Source organism: Podarcis bocagei (assembly GCF_964188305.1).
Source record: "Podarcis bocagei genome assembly, chromosome: 3".
NCBI classification, from domain to species: Eukaryota; Metazoa; Chordata; class Lepidosauria; order Squamata; family Lacertidae; genus Podarcis; species Podarcis bocagei.
Window position 1 is genome coordinate 64,971,875 of NC_138127.1, and position 17,762 is coordinate 64,989,636.

At 41.6% G+C, this 17,762-nt stretch overlaps 1 protein-coding gene across 1 annotated transcript in view; it reads left to right on the forward strand.

The window, feature by feature from the left end:
- FMN2 (formin 2) overlaps positions 1 to 17,762 on the forward strand; it is a 151,390-nt gene that overhangs the window by 2,628 nt on the left and 131,000 nt on the right. Inside the window, exon 2 of the mRNA XM_081188003.1 lies at positions 16,275 to 16,441. Coding sequence (XP_081044129.1) covers positions 16,275 to 16,441 — 167 coding nt within the window. The remainder of the gene's footprint in view (positions 1 to 16,274; positions 16,442 to 17,762) is intronic.

Sequence of the window (17,762 nt, forward strand, 5' to 3'; positions counted from 1 at the left end):
GCATACCATGGACAGGTATTTGCACAAGGCTAGCCACTGACACCATGGCTGTCTTGGGGTTTAAAGAGCTGATATCTCCCTAGTCCAGTGGTACAGAAGTCTGCAACACTTGACCCAAAGGATGCATCTGGTGTCCTAGTGTTTGTCCCTTGGCCTGGATGGCCCATTACCGCTACTGCTTGAAAGCCATCTGCTTTTGAGGAGGTTATTCCAGTGTGTTTGTGTGTGTATTTTTACTGTTGGGCCAGATGTTCTGTACTTCTTCATTCAACCACAGTGACTGTTAGGTGCCATGAAGACACATTGAAGAATAATATGTAAGGCATCAGAGGTAAACTTTGAAAGGTATCTTCAAAGTTTGGTTTAGCTTCATGGATGACCTCAATTTTTCTTAAAACTTCTAATATCATTATCAGAAATACTGGGTTGGATTCAATATACATAGAAGGTCTGGGAAGGTAGAGCTGAGTCTGGAAGAATTACTATATTCAAATCCTGTTTGAATTTAGCACTGCTCCTTTAAAAAAGAAAACCTGTTCCAGGAGCTTTGTTCTTAAATTACAATTGGAAGAAAATAAACTACATCAATTTCTTGGCCAGGGTAGTCCCTCCCTCCCCACCATTCAGGAAGCATGTTGGAAGGTTAGGTGGTTTCAGTCCTGTGAATCAATAGCCTCTGCTGGTGTGATCCTCACATACCCCCGTTTCCCACTCTCCAGGTTTGGCTAGAGAGAAATTGTGAGGTCTCTCTCCTTCCTTGGAGGGGAAAATTATTTTAAAATCCTGTCTCTGGGATGTTACAGGCCATAAATTTGCAATATTAGTTGAAATTCATTCCCATTGAAGTAATGAGACTTCACTAAGGTCACATGTACAGTACACTTTTAAAGTACAAACCTTCCCCGAAGAATGTTTGGTTTACTCCTTATAGAGCTACAATTCCCAACACCCTTAACAAACTACATTATTATATTATTTCTGCAGAAAGCAAATAATTTGAATTAAGTGCATGTTTTGTGGAGCAGTTGTGAAAATTAATGAAAGTGGAACAGTTTGGAGTACTGCACATAAAAATGATTTGAGTGTTTTCTTCTATTCTGAAATGTTAAGCAGACTCACTGGTTTCAAAGTATTATTATGCTATTATGCTATTAATATAATTGTATGTATTATTAATTTCCCAAAGGAAATAACTTTGTTGAGTTATTTTTAACCAAAGTTGCTAATTCACACTGCAATCCAGAATTCATTTAAGACAGTGATATAATTCCCATGGAATTAATGGTGTTGTATAGTTGAGAGAATATTAGATTGGTTCAAATCTTTATTCAGTATTAAAGTTCATTGGGTGAAGTTGTGACTTCTCACTGCAGATGAACCTTATATGCTATGGAAAAGATAAGGCAGGATAATCCTATGTATGCTGCCTTGAAGTCCATAGAGAAAGTGTGAAATAGAAATGTCATTAAACCAGTTTACACTCTGAGCTATGCTCAGAAGCCCACTTCAGGTGGTTTAAGTACCATTGATTCAGTACTTGACATTTGTATAATGGTGAACGATGCAATTCCTTGAAAGTTCTTACTGAAGATTTGCTTACTGTAAAATAGTCACATAAATAATAAGAATACTGCTCTAGAATCTGTGGGGATCTATAAGTTTGCACTGTCTGCTATAGTGGTTCATTCAATTGCATAATAGAGATCATGGATCTGGGTAATCCTGTTGGCATCCATCTGTCTCGAGAGACCATGGAGTGTGCCTCCAGGGATGAAGTCAAATCGCTGTGCTAGCAGCACCAAAGTGACCTACCCTAGCCTAGGCAGTGTGTATGGAGGTCCTGGGTTACTGAGATGACAAGACCACCCCCTTCACCTTGCTGGTCTGGTTGATACATTCGGCACCAGCTTGGCTGCAGGAGTTGCCAGAAGGAAGCGTACAAGGCGTCATCCAACTGTCTTAGGGACTCCACTCTGGATTTGTGTAGGGTTCACTCTTTAGCCTTTTCTTCTCCCAAAGTTTTCCCGCAAGGCAGTGGCGGTTTAGCATCGGAGTTTTCCTTCTCCGAGATGTGCTACCTTTCCAGGTTGATGAGCTCCATCTATCCCTCACTTCCTCTACAGCACACGCAGAAACTGCCTTCTTGATGGCTGGACACACTAATGGTCTTGTCCGCTCAATCCTCTGAAGTCCATCTTTGCATGCAGGGGAAGTCTTTAACTCAGCGAGGGTTTGAGACCCCTTGGCTACCCTCACCTGGTTTAGCTGACCAATCAAAGACATTTTTCAGGATGTAGCCCTTGTTGCATGCTGACACCTTCTAGGAGCCACAGGTGAGAGCCGAGTGCAGAGTGGGGACCAAAGGTGGACAGACTACCCCAGAAGGAGGAGGATGTTTCCCCCACCAGAGGTACTACTGCTCCCCTAACACCCCATCATATGAGTGAGTACAAGCAGTGCTTTTTTCTGGGGGGACACAGGGGTATGCATACCCCTAAACATTTTGTGAATCTGTGTTTGGCCTCATTGAGGGGCAGTATTTCAATATGAGTGGGAAAATGACAATACCCCTTAAACATTTTTTTTAGAAAAAAGCACTGAGTACCAAGTAATCGTATGAGTTCTTAAGTGTGCAACAGGGCACTTTATTTTTGCTGCAAGAGACAAGAAAAGTTAGGAAGCTACCTTAGGCCATTGGTCCAACTAGTTCAGTATGGTCTGTACCGACGAGCAGCAGCTCTCTGGGATTTAAGCAGGAGATATTCCTAGCCCTACCTGGTAATTCTGGGAATTGAACCTGTGACTTTCAGAGTGAAAGCTGCCCACTGACCCTCTGCATGCTTCATTTGCTCTAGCAAAATATTGTTGCTTCCCAATCAAATAATACTGTTTTATTTATTTGTCTGCATTTTCTGTGGTTGAATGATTCAGCCACTCCCAACACAGGAGACAAACCTGCCCTTGGATGAGACTGTATGATCTGTGCACTGGTAGCTTTCCTTTTTTTTTAAAAAAAAATGATATTTATTAGGAGTTTAAAAGTTACAGAAAGAGAAAAAGAACAATAGAAAATTAAACAAAACAACACAATACCTTACAATACCTAAAAAAAAACTAAAAAAAACAATACAATAAAACAACGAAAAAACAGAACAAAAACATTTAAAAACACATCCAACCTTTCCATGTCTTTACCTTTCATATACTTGTTTCATCAACCTCCTCACACCTCCCTTTTTTGTATTCTAGTTCAATTAGCTATTTCAGCAAGTCCTTTCCATCTTTCTCAATTTTCGTTCTAAATTTTAACTTAAGACAGTCTAACCTTAAGTTTTCCGCTTTGGTCCATTAACAATCTACTTTTACTTAATTCTTTATAACATTTCTGCTAAAGCCATATAACTTCGTTCCAGCATCCTTCTAACATTCATTAATTTTGCAATATTTCTGTAAATATAATTTTTTCCCAATCTTCTTCCACCAACTCTTCTCCCTGGTCTTGGATTCTGCCAGTCATTTCCGCCAGTTCCATGTAGTCCATCAGCTTCATCTGCCATTCTTCCCGGGTGGGTAGATCTTGTGTCTTCCAATGCTTTGCGATAAGTATTCTTGCTGCTGTTGTAGCATACATAAAAAAGTTCTATCCTTCTTTGGCACCAATTGGCCGACCATGCCCAGGAGAAAGGCCTCTGGTTTCTTCAGGAAGGTATATTTAAATACCTTTTTCATTTCATTGTAAATCATCTCCCAGAAGTTCTTAATCCTTGGGCATGTCCACCAAAGGTGGAAGAATGTACCTTCAGTCTCATTACATTTCCAGCATTTATTATGTGCGCTGGTAGCTTTCCTGGGCTTGCCTTATTCCAGCTCTGAACCACATGCACAAGAGAGACTAGTGCAGTAACAAGGGGAAACAGGGCAGTTGGTTCTCAGGTGCAACAGTTAAGTCTGCTTCTAGTTTTAACTTTGGAAAAAGGTGCCCCAAATATTTATTTATCCTTCCACATGCTATACAAAGTAAACTCAATTAAAATGACCATTGGGCTTGCTCAGATGTCATCTTGGCAGAGGTGTGTGTGTGTAGGGAGGACTGTCACTTCTGTATACGATTTATAGGGAGGACTATTGCCTCTGTACAAAATTAACCCTCTTTCTCACATAAAAAGACTTTGGTCTTCTCAATAGTGCCTCTAACAATTATGCATTGTATTTTTGTTTTTGTTTTTTTTAAAAAAATCTACTGCCTTGTTAGCTTTTGTTGTGATAAAACCTATGAACTCAGGCTTCTATTCCATGAATGCATCTCTTTCAGTATCTTAACACACTTTTGTTTTCCTTTATGCCTTGTTTCCCTGTTATTATCTTATTGTAATTGTGAAAGAAGCAGGTTTTCCTTTGCAGTACTAGATGCCATGTACCCAGTGGTAAATAGTTGTCACCTTTTTTCTTTCTTTCTTTCTGCCCACATATGCCAGCTGTCTTTGAAATCCAGAGACTGATTAAATCTTTCAGTTTATGCAGCACTCTTCACATTACAGAGTTGGAGCAGAAGCAGCTACTGAAAACAAGCTGGTGTTTGCCTGTGAGAGTTCAGAAAAGTGAACAATAGTGCGCAAAAAAAGAAAGACCTCAACATTCAATTGCTGTTTGGGGGAAACTAGCCATAAATATTTTTAAAGCAGAAAATTGTTCCCAGTGTGGTAGGACGCCACTTGGTACATTTAATAGATTTATCATCATAATTATCATCATTACTTCATACTTTTAGCAGTCTTTTATAATCCTAGATGGTTTTAAGGCTACCAGTAAGTTTATGCTGAAGAGAGAGGACTTCAGACTACTGCAAACATAAGAAACTTCATTATACTAGATAATACTATTTGCCCCCAGACCTAGGAAGAAGACTTGGAAGACAGCAAACTAGTGGAAAGGTTATATTTCTTAAAGTATATAACAGTGAGATATGTGGAATAAAAGCCAATTTAGCAGAACAGCCCTAAATACTAGCCAAACCCAGCCTCTCCCCATTGGGCATTCCCTCCCACAGGAGTGCCAGCTTGGCCCCACAAATGTGAGTGTCTGGGGCAGTGGGTGCCATGCAGTATGCATGGCCCTGGTGCTGAAATTTGTGGGTGCCCAGCCCCTTGACGGGGAATTTTGTTGGTGCTTGGGCACCCAGGGAGCCAGCACCTATGCCCACCCAGGTGACCCAAACATCCCCTCCCCTAGGAGAGACCAACTCAAGTCTTTTCCAGTGTGTCTTCATCTCCATTAAGGGAAGGAAAGCTGCTGTCCGTTTAGCCCAGAATTCCCTTTTCTGCTTGGTAGCCTTTTCCACAATATCAGAGCTCTTTCACATTACTTGCTACCTGATTATCTTAAATGGATTCAACCTGGGGATCTATCACATGGAAACTATGTGCTCTACCTCTGAGCTATGGTCCCTTCCCTCAGCTATAAGGGCCACAAAACATCTAAGGCAGAGTTTTTGAGCTTTCTCTCTTAGTTAACAATGGGAACCCTCTACTTTGCTGTCATTGTGGCCTGCAGAATGGCAAGTCAGGTGCTAAGGATGCTTTTATCAGAGGGACTAAGTGGAAAGTACTCCTGCTTGAATGGGCTGCAGCTGCAGAGCATGTTCCAGAGCTTCCCATTTACCGCAGATGAGTATGGCTCCTCATTGTTTGCTGTGTTTATTTTAGAAGGTTAAATTTTCTTGTAAGCTGCCTTGGAAGGATTTGTATCCTAAAAGGTGGGATATAAATAATAATTATGATTTGCATGCCCATAGTGCGCATCTCCACTGTTGTGGTTGTTATAGTCAATATGTAATCTGAAGCATTTCTTTTCAGTTTAGCTGTTCCCTGGGGCTTTTAGCTCTGATCTTAGTAACAGCAGGCAGTGAACAAATAGCTGGCCTAGTTTACAGTGGTGTATAGTTGGGCTTTTGCCATGTCATTTTTTTTTAGTAGTCCACGTGTTCTTTTCTGGTTGAGGATTTTCTAATACATGACGTAAATGGTAATGAGCAACTGCAATCACAAAGTTTTCCTATATAATCCACTGCAGTAAACTTCGTAAGGAATGTTCAGATGAGCTGTAAGCAGCACCAAGGTATTATAAAAAGATCTTGGCTATTTTAGGAAGGAAACACGCAATGCTGCTGTGCTAAAATAATATCTTCTGTTTTGGCTTTGAAGCAGGGCCCTGTGAATCCTTTGGCTTGTGTGGAGTTACTCTCTCAACCAAAATTAAGAGGTGTGAGTGTTAGTCAAATGTGGGATGACTCTTGCTTCTTTGTGACTAGATACTATGTCACAGTGGTAAGATCTAAATGGGAGAATGAGAAATCAGATGGGCTGGAAGGATTGTGTCAGAAAACACACCAATAGCACGTATCCTTAGGGGGCTGACAGCTCTGATTTGGTAGCATCTACATGACCAGCCACTGCCTCTTAACCTGACTTGCCTCACAGGTTTGCTGTGAGGATTAAATGAAGAGGCAAAACCATGTTCCACCACCTTGAGCTCCTTGGAGAAAAAGGTGGGCTATAAATGCAATGAATTGATGGATAAAATAATGATTTTCTCATCTCATGGAAGATGAGGTATGAGCATCCACAATGGGATATGAGGGACAAGAATAGCTATCACCTTCTCAGGAAAGTTGATGATACAGAGTTATGGGAGTGGCGTGGGTGAGGAAAGGCATTCAAGTTGGGAAGATTACTTCCTTTTGTTCAAATGATGTAGAATAAAATAAAGGGAGTTCAGTTGAAATTTGGGTGGGCAGCAGTGTATAATTTGTGGGGCATTCCCCCCTCCCTCCAAGCTGGGATTGCTTATAAAAATACATTGAAAGACAGGTGTTTGTGTGCAGAGGAGCACTTCCCCTTTAATAGGATACCCCATTCCCTTGGAGGGGCAGGCAAAGGCTTTTAACGTCCCCTCCAACCATGACTAAGTAAGTGTCTAAACAACTACATCCCTGTGCAGTTATGACAAAGGTGTGTGTGTGTGTGTGTGTGTGTGTGAGAGAGAGAGAGAGAGAGAGAGAGAGAGAGAGAGAGAGAGAGAACCCAGAACCCAGAACCACCCCTTTTACTTTTGCTGTTTCTCAACCCAGGGAAAAATAGCACTGCTGGAAATTGGTTGTTTCAGTTTCCAAGAGAGTGGGATTTGCTCCCGCTCAGCTTTTGGTTTCACATGGTCTAAAATAATCAAACCAGAATATCAACAATAAAGCCAAAGAACATATACCAAGTTAAGAAATTTCACCATTCTGTGGAAGAGAATTCAAACATTAATTTGAATTGTGTCTACATTGTATGTCACTGAAGCTGCATAAGAGTTGTTTCCACATAACTTTTTAACACAACAGGAGTAGCAGGCTGGAAAGGAACTCGAGAATTTACCCTGTTTATATAGTTCTTCAAAATAGTGCTGTGGAACAGGAGCAACAGAGAATGGCTTTCCCCCCTTTTGTTTCTGCCCTGATTCTATGTTACTAGTAGCTATTGACTGGTGATTAAGGAAACAAATAACCTTTGGTTCCACCTCCATGTTTCAAAGAATGTGTCAGCCAGGCATCTGCATTCCAGCACCTAATCATGCAATTTCTTTATATAATGTGCTTATTAGGCATAAAACATTGCTTAAAAGGAAGCCCCATTCTCAACTGAGCAAGTATTGAATATTATTATACTATTGTACATTCCTTACCCTTATTTATTAATTATATTTATCAATTATCAGCATGAGGTACTGTATAATGCAGTATCAAACACTGAAATGGAAGAAAAAACCTCAAACAATTTATAGTAAAGCAATCTAATAGCAACATCCCTAAATGGCAGTAAGTTCCTCGTTTAGTTTCATTAGTGGGAGAGATCACTCAAGACTTGTGGCATTTATGCAATGTTTTGATTAATTTACAAATTAGCAAATATCTTCACTTCTTCTTATTATTATTCTACAAATCTACTCCCACGCACCTAGTGGCAGAACTAAGTTTGAGAGTGTGTGTCTTAAAAGCAGCAGCTCAGTCCAACCCTCTCTCCATCCCCCCCCCCAACACACACTACAGTGTGGAATGGCTCATATTTTTTTGTTGAATATTAGTTTGTCTTGCCTCTTGGCCTGGGTGCTTAAATGCTGGATGACAGCCTATGAAGACACACTATTTGACATAAGTGTGTTGGATGCCTCATATCAGAATAAGTCACCTCCCTCTACTTGACGGCTTTTACATTCTAGTGGCTTCTCACATTCTAATCCCTCAAGAAACATCTCTGACTATTTTCTACCATCCCTGGACAGCTTACTTGTGATCTCCATAGTAGAAGCTGTGGCCTGGCAAGCAGACTTGCTCACTGGCTAATGGTGACTATTGACCATAATCCTCTTTCTAAAGCCTTTACATCAATCAGTAATCTTACAACAATACATCTCTAAAAAAAAAAATCTTCAAAACCTAAAGAAAGGTTTTCAGATCCAGATACAGTGGTGCCTCGCAAGAAGAAATTAATTCGTTCCATGAGTTTTTTCGTCTAGCGAATTTTTCGCCTTGCGAAGCACGGTGTTGGAAAAGTTTTGGAAAAGCTTCAAAAATCGCCAAAAACCTCAAAAAAGGCTACCACACCGCATTCTATGAGTTGCTCCTTGAAGTCAAGTCGCAACTGTATTAAGGGTGTTAAGAAAAAGGAAACAAACCTGCAAAAAACGCAAGACGTTTTCGTCTTGCGAAGCAAGCCCATAGGGAAATTCGTCTTGCGAAGCAGCTCAAAAACCGCAAAACCCTTTCATCTAGCGAGTTTTTCATCTTGCGAGGCATTCGTCTTGCGGGGCACCACTGTACAAGGAATTGAATGAGGCTGGAGGCATTCCATGTTTGTTGGGCATGTGTAAAGCCTCATCTTACATTTTCCTTAAAGTAGGGTTGACATTGCCAGGAATCGGCTGGTGTAAACAGTGTCTGGGCAGAAATCACTGAAATGTCCGGGGAAATCTGGACATATAGCAACCGCTGTCAGTAGCTCAACAGCTTTGGCCAAAAAGCAGCTCAACAACTTTTCTGTCTGGATTTTCACTTTTTGAAATACAGTGGTACCTCAGGTTACATACGCTTCAGGTTACATACACTTCAGGTTACAGACTCCTCTTACCCATAAATATTATCTCGGGTTAAGAACTTTGCTTCAGGATAAGAACAGAAATCCTGCAGCAGCGGCGCAGCGGCAGCAGGAGGCCCCATTAGCTCAAGTGGTGCTTCAGGTTAAGAACAGTTTCAGGTTAAGAACAGACCTCCAGAATGAATTAAGTACTTAACCCGAGGTACCACTGTATGGCAACCCTACTTAAAGTGTATGGTGGATGGGAGGAGTGCCTACTCCTTCACCAACTGAGGACTGTTGTGTCTGTTAACATGTGAACTGGAGCTATGTTAAAAGGGGCAGAGGCTGAAAACTTTTGCTTTTTAGTTGAAAGATGGAAATTAAAGTTCTCTGAAGCAGCCAGGCACCTCTATTTTTTGCCTTCCCTCTCTCCTGTTACAGTCCTGCAGACAATTGTAGTTTAAGGAGATCAAATTCTTCCTTTTTTCAGTTATTATTAGAAGATGCCATATGTACTATAGTTTTAGGTGAGCTGCTGTAGATAGGACATTTCAGTTTCTTATAGCTTGCATCACGTATGAAACCTTTGATCAAAAGCGATAGCCTGCTTAATCAGAACAGGTTTTTTTTGTAAATATTGCTTGAATTACCTCTCGGTTGCCTTTATATTTAGAGCTATTGATGTAGCCAAGGATCAATGTTTGTATTCAGTTTGTCTCTTGTGATGAATGCCCTCTGTTCTGGGGCAAAGTGGTGTCACTAACCGTAAATACGTAAAAAGACAAAGTTGGCAAGTCAATTGCTGCTATTTTTATCCCTTAGTAATCAGACTGTAAAATCTGATGTTGAGCGTTTGTTTCCCAAGCTTCCACTGGCAACTCCTTCTGCTTGGTTCCCCTGCCCCTAGCAACGCCTTTGTTGCTAACTTGCTATTCAGTTTAAGATGCTGCTTTGACTTCAACTATCATAGGCCCATGTGTTCTGAAAGCTCTATACAGTGATTATTTGGGCTTGAATAATCTATGTCTGTTAAAGTAAAGAATCCCAGCGTAGAACTAGAGAAGTGCAGCTGAAAGGAAATACAGGGAAATTATTTAGTAGATAGCAATTTTGCTGAGGTTGAAATCATTGTAATTGCTTTTCGTCTTGCCCGTAAAAGGAATGTGATGCATAGGAGGGCTGCTTCATGCAAGACATTTTTCAGCTGAGCGCAGACATAAACATAATAGTCACAGGCATTGCACTGATTACCATCATGCAGCTTTACCCTTTAAAATTCACGGAAGTGGTATCCATAAAGTGAAAGTCATGCTTTAACAACATATGTGATGCTCATGCATTCTGTACTGAGAAATATGTACCAAAATAAAAATTCTGAAAGAAGCAGCCCTGAGATACAAACTTAAAATACCTACAAAAGTGTAGCAGAGCTTGCTAGCTTTTCCCTACAAAAAAACAGATGGTTCCATAGGGCCGGACCAGCCATTAAACAGATGACACATTTGTCCTTTAAGTGGGTACAGAGCAACTAGCTTCAGAATGACTTTGACTGCTGTCTGTACCTACCATGTGAAGGGTGGTATCAAGGTAAGACACACATGTTACTAACTGAGTCACCTGTGGAGGGACTAGCAGGCAAATTGTTCCTGCAAGTAAAAAGGCACAAGTAAAGGGTTGCGTTTAACTTTCTCTCTAGTTCACATTTAAATCAGAAACGGATAAAGTAATTAATTGGTTTGAGTGGTATCAAGCTGACATTCTTTGGAAACTTTTACATAAATGCTGCCATTCTTATGGGATTGGCAAAAAGTCAAAAATGTTCCATCTCAGCCAAGCTACCAAAATTGCATACTAACTCTGTGAACAGAATTGCACGGAGGAATTCCAGTTTGTTTACTATGAAAATAAAGTTGTGTGTCTCTGAACTGCAGCCAAAATATATGAGTGAATTTTGGGTGGGAATGTATATTTCTCTTCTTCTCTCCCCGCCACCGCTATCAGAATTGTATCCTGAGTTTGCTGCTGTTCAACACATCCAGCTTCTCTTTTAACTTCATTCAAATTCGGTATTTCTGCTTGAATAAACATATTGTGATAGATGGTTGCAAAGCAGCAAGAAAGAAAAGCTAGCATTGAAGCTTCTGCAAGGCGCTTTCCCCCAAGTACTGAATTTTCTATCACAACAGCCAGTTCCAAAAAGATGGAATGCTGTATAACTGAGCATCTATAAAGCGAGGTGACTAGCTCAGCTGGCAGGTGTTGGGGAGCAGAAGTAAGGTGTTAGAAGGAAAAGAGCTGCATGTGCCTTGTGGCCCTATGAACTGGCCTACTGCTTTCAAGTGAAATAGGGACACTGTCACCAGTGTTGATGTAAGATTCAGCTGATGCTTCTGTGCAGGGAACTGGTGGGGTACGGTGGGGGCAGGGAGGCTACCATATTGTTATTGGGGAATATGTTTGTCCTTCTGAGAAACAGATCTTCAGTGAATAGCAGAAATGTGTTGAACCTCTTAGCACCTCCCCTTAATTTACACAGCCTTTGGGATTTCTACAAGTTCAGATCCATTGTGATATTCTCAGTTTATAGAGCTGGTGCTATAGGAGGATTTTGATTTCCACTTGTTACATAACCAGGCTGTGCACAAAACAGCCACTCTATTGGGAGCAGCCCTAAGGAAACACCTGCCCTCAGACAGAGTTCAAACTCTTCATCTCTCTTTTAAAAAAGAAACAACAACCCCAAAATTTGGAGAGTGAAGTGAGACCAGACCAATGAAAGGCAAAGCAATGGAGGATTATGTGAAGCCCTTTGCAGCAGAGAAATTCAGCAAAATTAGTTCTCAAATCCATGACAACTCTGTGTGATATAATAAATCCATCTGCAGTGAATCATAAGCCTGGTTTCATGTCATCTTTAAAACATGCAGGGATATGTGGCAGTATAGAATCATGAAAAAAAGGTAACTTAAGGCTCTACGTGCATTCTGCGTGGGGCTACCTTTGAAGGTGACTTGGAAGCTACAACTAATCCAGAAAGCGGCAGCTAGACTGGTGACTGGGTGTGGCCGCCAATACCATATAACACTGCTCCTGAAAGACTTACATTGGCTCTTGGTACATTTCCGAGCACAATTCAAAGTGTTGGTGCTGACCTTTACAGCCCTAAATGGCCTCGGCGCAGTATAACTGAAGGAGCCACTCCACCCCCATCATCCAGCCCAGACATTGAGGTCCAATTCTGAGGGCCTTCTGGCAGTTCCCTCACTGTGAGAAGTGAGGTTACAGGGAACCAGGCAGAGGGCCTTCTCGGTAGTGGTGCCCACCCTCTAGAACGCCCCCCCCATCAGATGTCAAGGAAATAAACAACTATCTGACTTTTAGAAGACATCTGAAGGCAACCTAGTTTAGGGAAGTTTTTAATCACTGATGTTTTACAATTTTTTTATGTGCTGTAAGTCTCCCAGAGTGGCTGGGGAAACCCAGCCAAATGGGTGGGGTATACATGATAAAAATGTTATTATTAAGGGTCATCCACACTAATTGTCCTTTGCACTTTCTAGTTGCAGGTCCAGACTTTTCCGGTCTGTGCCAATTACTCCCTGCCCCATTGCTTTTTCATGCTTTTGGCAATCCATGGAAAGCCCGAATTGTCATTTGTTCTGATTCAGCATTAAAGAGCAGGCTTTCCTGGGGAAAGCGGCAGGGCAAAAAAAAAGGGGGGGGGAGCTTAGACATTGACCAGGAAAGTGCAGACCTGTTCCTAGAAAGTGTGGTGCAAAAGGTAAGTGTGGATGAGCCCTTATTTTTTCAGTACCTCCTTTAAAAATGTTGACCCTCTGGTTCCTAATCTTTCGCATCCAGAATCCTCCTTTCCTGTTTTCATCTACAAACCATGTTCCCTTCTATCTGCCTTCATATTATGCTATGGGGCACATTGGGCAATGACTATTTATTAAGAAATATAAAATATGTTGGTACAAGGGGAAAACCATAGGTTTTAAAGGAGAATTCCCTGGATGCCAAGATCCAGGTTTGGGACAAGTACTCTTTGGCGAGAGAGCCCCAATAGAGATTTCAAATCACAAAATAGTCAGCAAAGTAAAGTGTGGAAATATGGGCTGTTAACCTTTTAAAAGATGCCTTTCTGAGTTCAGTCGAAAGTTCCCCTCTTTCCCCAGCATAAAGAAATACAGTGGTACCTCGGGTTAAGAACTTAATTCGTTCCGGAGGTCCATTCTTAACCTGAAACTGTTCTTAACCTGAGATACCACTTTAGCTAATGGGGCCTCCCACTGCCGCCGCGCCACCACCACACGATTTCTGTTCTCATCCTGAAGCAAAGTTCTTAACCCGAGGTACAATTTCTGGGTTAGCAAGTCTGTAACCTGAAGTGTCTGTAACCCAAGGTACAATTGTACCACACATTTTGCAAGTTAAAAATGGTTTACTTACAAACTTTCCAAAGGTCAGATTCATGTGCTTCAGAAAAATTGCAGTTCCTAAGGAACTTGAGAGCCGGCTAAGAGCCATGTGCCTGGAAGAAGCAGCTCAGAACTCCTCTCACATTGAAGTTCACATGTAGACTGGAGGAGGACAAAGCCTTGATTACCTAGTTCCACCCAATGTGAGCTGGCAGGACAGCTTATTCTATGGCCTTACCCTCTTCATGCATTAATTAGACTTAAGGATGTTGGTTCTCCCATAAAATGTCAATCTCCTAAACCATATTGACATTGTGAGTGGTATTCAGTGGTAGTCAGCTCAGAGTAAACCCACTGAAATTAATATAAATGACTACCTGAGATTTATTAATTCTAATGTGTCTACTCTGGTTAGGACTTAGTTACTTCCTCATTCTCTCGGTCCTTTCATCATCAAACCTTGGCATCTCCCTTCTTACCAGAATCCTATGCCTCAGAAAAGGCTTTTAATCCATGGTAGAGTATGTGCTTTTTATGCATGCAGCCTGAGCTTCCCTAGAATCTCCAGCTAAAGGAATGGTTAGGAGGAGTACCTAGGAAGATGCTTTCTTGTGTCTATATCCAAATGGACCATTGGTTCTAAAGCAGCTCTTGTCTGTATGACAACAGCTTTCAACCTTTGCAATGTATTTTTGCCTATATGGGTCTCTATGTCCTATGGTCTGTTATGCCCCCTTCTGGAAGTTTGTGGGAGGGTTATTTAGTCTTTTAAAATAGCAACACCACAAAGCCATACATGACAACACACATCAGTCAGTAATGTTGAGCTGAACTACTCTGAAAGGCTAGGAGTGGTCAGAGGAACTTGGATCACCCTGCAAGATTTTGCAAGAGTATAACAGAGCTGGCACATTGAGAGGCCCTTGCGGCCCCCCAAAGTAAGGCAGAGGACTTAAAAGCTCTCTCTGTGTCAGGTAACCCCAAGCAGCCCCAGCACAAAAGGAGCTTTTAAGCTCTCTGCCTTGCTTGTATTTAGCTTTCACAATTCCAACCCGCCTGCCTTCAACTGCATATGGTTAAAATTGCACAAATTAAATGTGTATAAGATGTGATCATACCGTACTTTGGCTCAGTTGAAAGTGATTGCTTTAATTCTTCAGCATCAATATGAAACCAGTTCACATGACTCCAAAAAGAGTTGTAGCATTTTGGACTGACTGAGAGGAATAACATTGTCAAGCTGCTCATTTCATGACTTGTTTCAGATTATTATTTATATCATCTTGCAGTTTGCCTCTCATTAGGGAGAATTTCCTTGCGCATAAGCAACAATAAATTGTGGTGATTCATTCCAAGCTGATTAACTGTACCAGGCATTCAGAATATCAAGAATTATCATGGTAAATAATACCAGCAAGCAACCAACTCTTAAACCTAATGCTCAAAAGAGCTACCCCTTCAGAGGTAAGGCTGTGATTTACCTCACTCCTGTGGTAAACACATCCATATTTTTTAAGTGTTCTGAAACAGTTAAAATATTCAAAAAATATTTTTAGTTAAAACATTATTTCATCCAACAATCTCAGGGCTGCCTTTATTGACATAAAGCCCTATAAAGGTTGAAACTAGGACTGTGCGAAACCTTCCCAGCATTTTCACAAGTATATCCACCTTGCCCCCAGAGTGTTCCTGCACGTTTGTAGATTCAGGTAGGTAGCCATGTTTGGAACACTTATCCAAAATGCTGGATGTGAAATTGTCATGATGGTATGGTTTTCTTTGCTTCCCGAGATCAGTTTGTGCTTGGTAAACCATGTAGGATAGTACGTTGATTCTTAAAGATAATCTTGCAAATTGGCACAGACAATTTAAGGCGTATTTTCCCCATACTAAATATTTCCCTCCAAGCCATGGGCCCTGCATTCTCTTGAAGGCAAAATTTGGTGGAAAATCTGTGAATCGGCAACCCTGATGTATTTTAATGTCTCAATGAACTAGAGGTAAAGCATTGTTCACTTTTGAGATTCCAGAATGGCTAATAAAAATTTAGTACACTATGAAACAATAACAGCTAATATATAATGTTGTTGCTGTTGTTTAGTCGTTTAGCCGTGTCTGACTCTTCGTGACCCCATGGACCAGAGCACGCCAGGCACTCCTGTCTTCCACTGCCTCCTGCAGTTTGGTCAAACTCAAGCTGGTAGCTTCGAGAACACTGTCCTCTGTCGTCCCCTACTCCTTGTGCCCTCAATCTTTCCCAACATCAGGGTCTTTTCCAGGGAGTCTTCTCTTCTCATGAGGTGGCCAAAGTATTGGAGCCTCAGCTCCAGTATATAATAGCAATATATAATAGCAAGATTTATTAACATGTTGTATCAAGAGGAGAGCAAATGATTGAGTGCCTTTTTAAAGCAGCAAAACAGAAGCTTCCCTTCTTCCTCCATGCTGCCACGCCACCATGGCCATTGTGACCAAGCCAGGGTCCTTCCACAGAGCATCCAATAGGCCTTCTGGGTGGTTCCCTGAACCTGCTATATTTCTAAGAGGCACCTGAGAACCAGTTTATAGAAGCTGCCCTGCCAAGCTGAAGGGTGTACACTGGTTGGAGTAATGTTTTTGCAAGGAAGCATCTTTTTGCCTTCACTTTGATTGTGACTTTCAACCACTAAAATGGTGGTTCTGTTCAAATGGGTTGTTGGATTGTTACCGTTTATTTAACATTTAACATTGATTTTTGCAGGTCGAACTCTGCTGGAAAAGCTATCCAGCCAGCAGGACAATGCACCTCAAGAAGAAGCAGAGAAGCTTTGCTCTTGGATCATTGCAATGGGTCTTCTGCTCCCCTTCAGCGATTGCTTCAGAGAGCCATGTAGTCAGAACACACAACAAAGTGCACCAACTTTTGATGTAAGTCACATTCTTGGGAGTATCTATCCGAGACTTTAGTGATAGTTCACACATTAATATTCATAATGGCTTGACCCTCTGTGGCAGGATTAGGTGTGGCCCATTTCCCCTTGTGGCACCCTGCCTCTGGAACTCTCACTCCAAGGAAGCACAAGAAGAAAAGTGGTATATAAATGCTTAAAATAAATAGCGGAGCAAACTAAATCCCTGATCTGCCTTGCTGGAAGAGATCTGGATGAGTTGGATATGTTGCTCAACCTAGCCCTGCCAGGCTATGTTGGTCTCCAGTGACAGGGAAAGTCCATGGCTGTTGGGGGAAAGGCCTTCCTCCAAGGAGACCCCAATGTGCTTCTCCCAGTGTTCCTGCACAAATAGTAGTAGTCAGCAGAAACCTCCAAAATGGGACAGGAAGGGGGCTAGCATAGGGTTCACTGGATCCTGAGCTATTCCTGATGCCATCACATGGTGACAGTGGGCCCAGTACAGGATTTGGTGGGTCAAATAGGCCATTTTTCCTGCCCTGCCCATCATTTTTCATCCTGGCCAGGGCAAGTGTTGGGGGCAGTGGATGCAGCAGTTACTATGCTCCATTAAACCCCACCACTGCCAGCCATTTGGTGTGAATGACAGTCTTAATATGTCAACGTAAGCCATTACAGATCCAGCAGGAGAGAGCCCCTAGTAGCAGGGTTTAAACTCACAAAAGACAAGCAGCAGTATAAAATGGGAATATAAGCTGTTAAACCTTTTCATATCTTGTTTAGTTTGCATACAGCATTCCCCCCCCCATTTTCTACCCCTCATTCAATGAACAGACCACACACTGCTAAGTAAATTTAAAGTTCTTTACTTACAGATTCAAAGGTCTTGTTCCTACATTTATCCAAGCAGCAGCAAGAACACAGGCAGAATACTTTTGGGTAGAAAGTACAGAAAGATAGCTTCAAACATTTGCTCTAAGCTTGGAGCTTGCTTAGACATGTCCTCCCTAGGCACGGAGAGAGGGGGAACAGGAAGAGAAGGCTTCACTTCCTCTCTTATCAGAGAAGTGGGAGTGTGACCTGTGTTTGCTCAAATATGTATATTGACCCTTACATATGTCTACAGCACTCCTGTGTAGAATATATAAATTGTGTTTGGATACAAATCCCAAAACTTTCAGGCTTTTGTGTATTATGTGAGGTTAGAAAAATATTTTCCAAGTATAAGCCTAAAGGTAGCAAGAGACCCTCTGCAGTTGCTCCAACTGGGGCAATCAACTCTATTAACTGGGGCAGACTGTGGGAGAAATTTTGAAGCAAGGTTGCATTCTGGCTCCCAC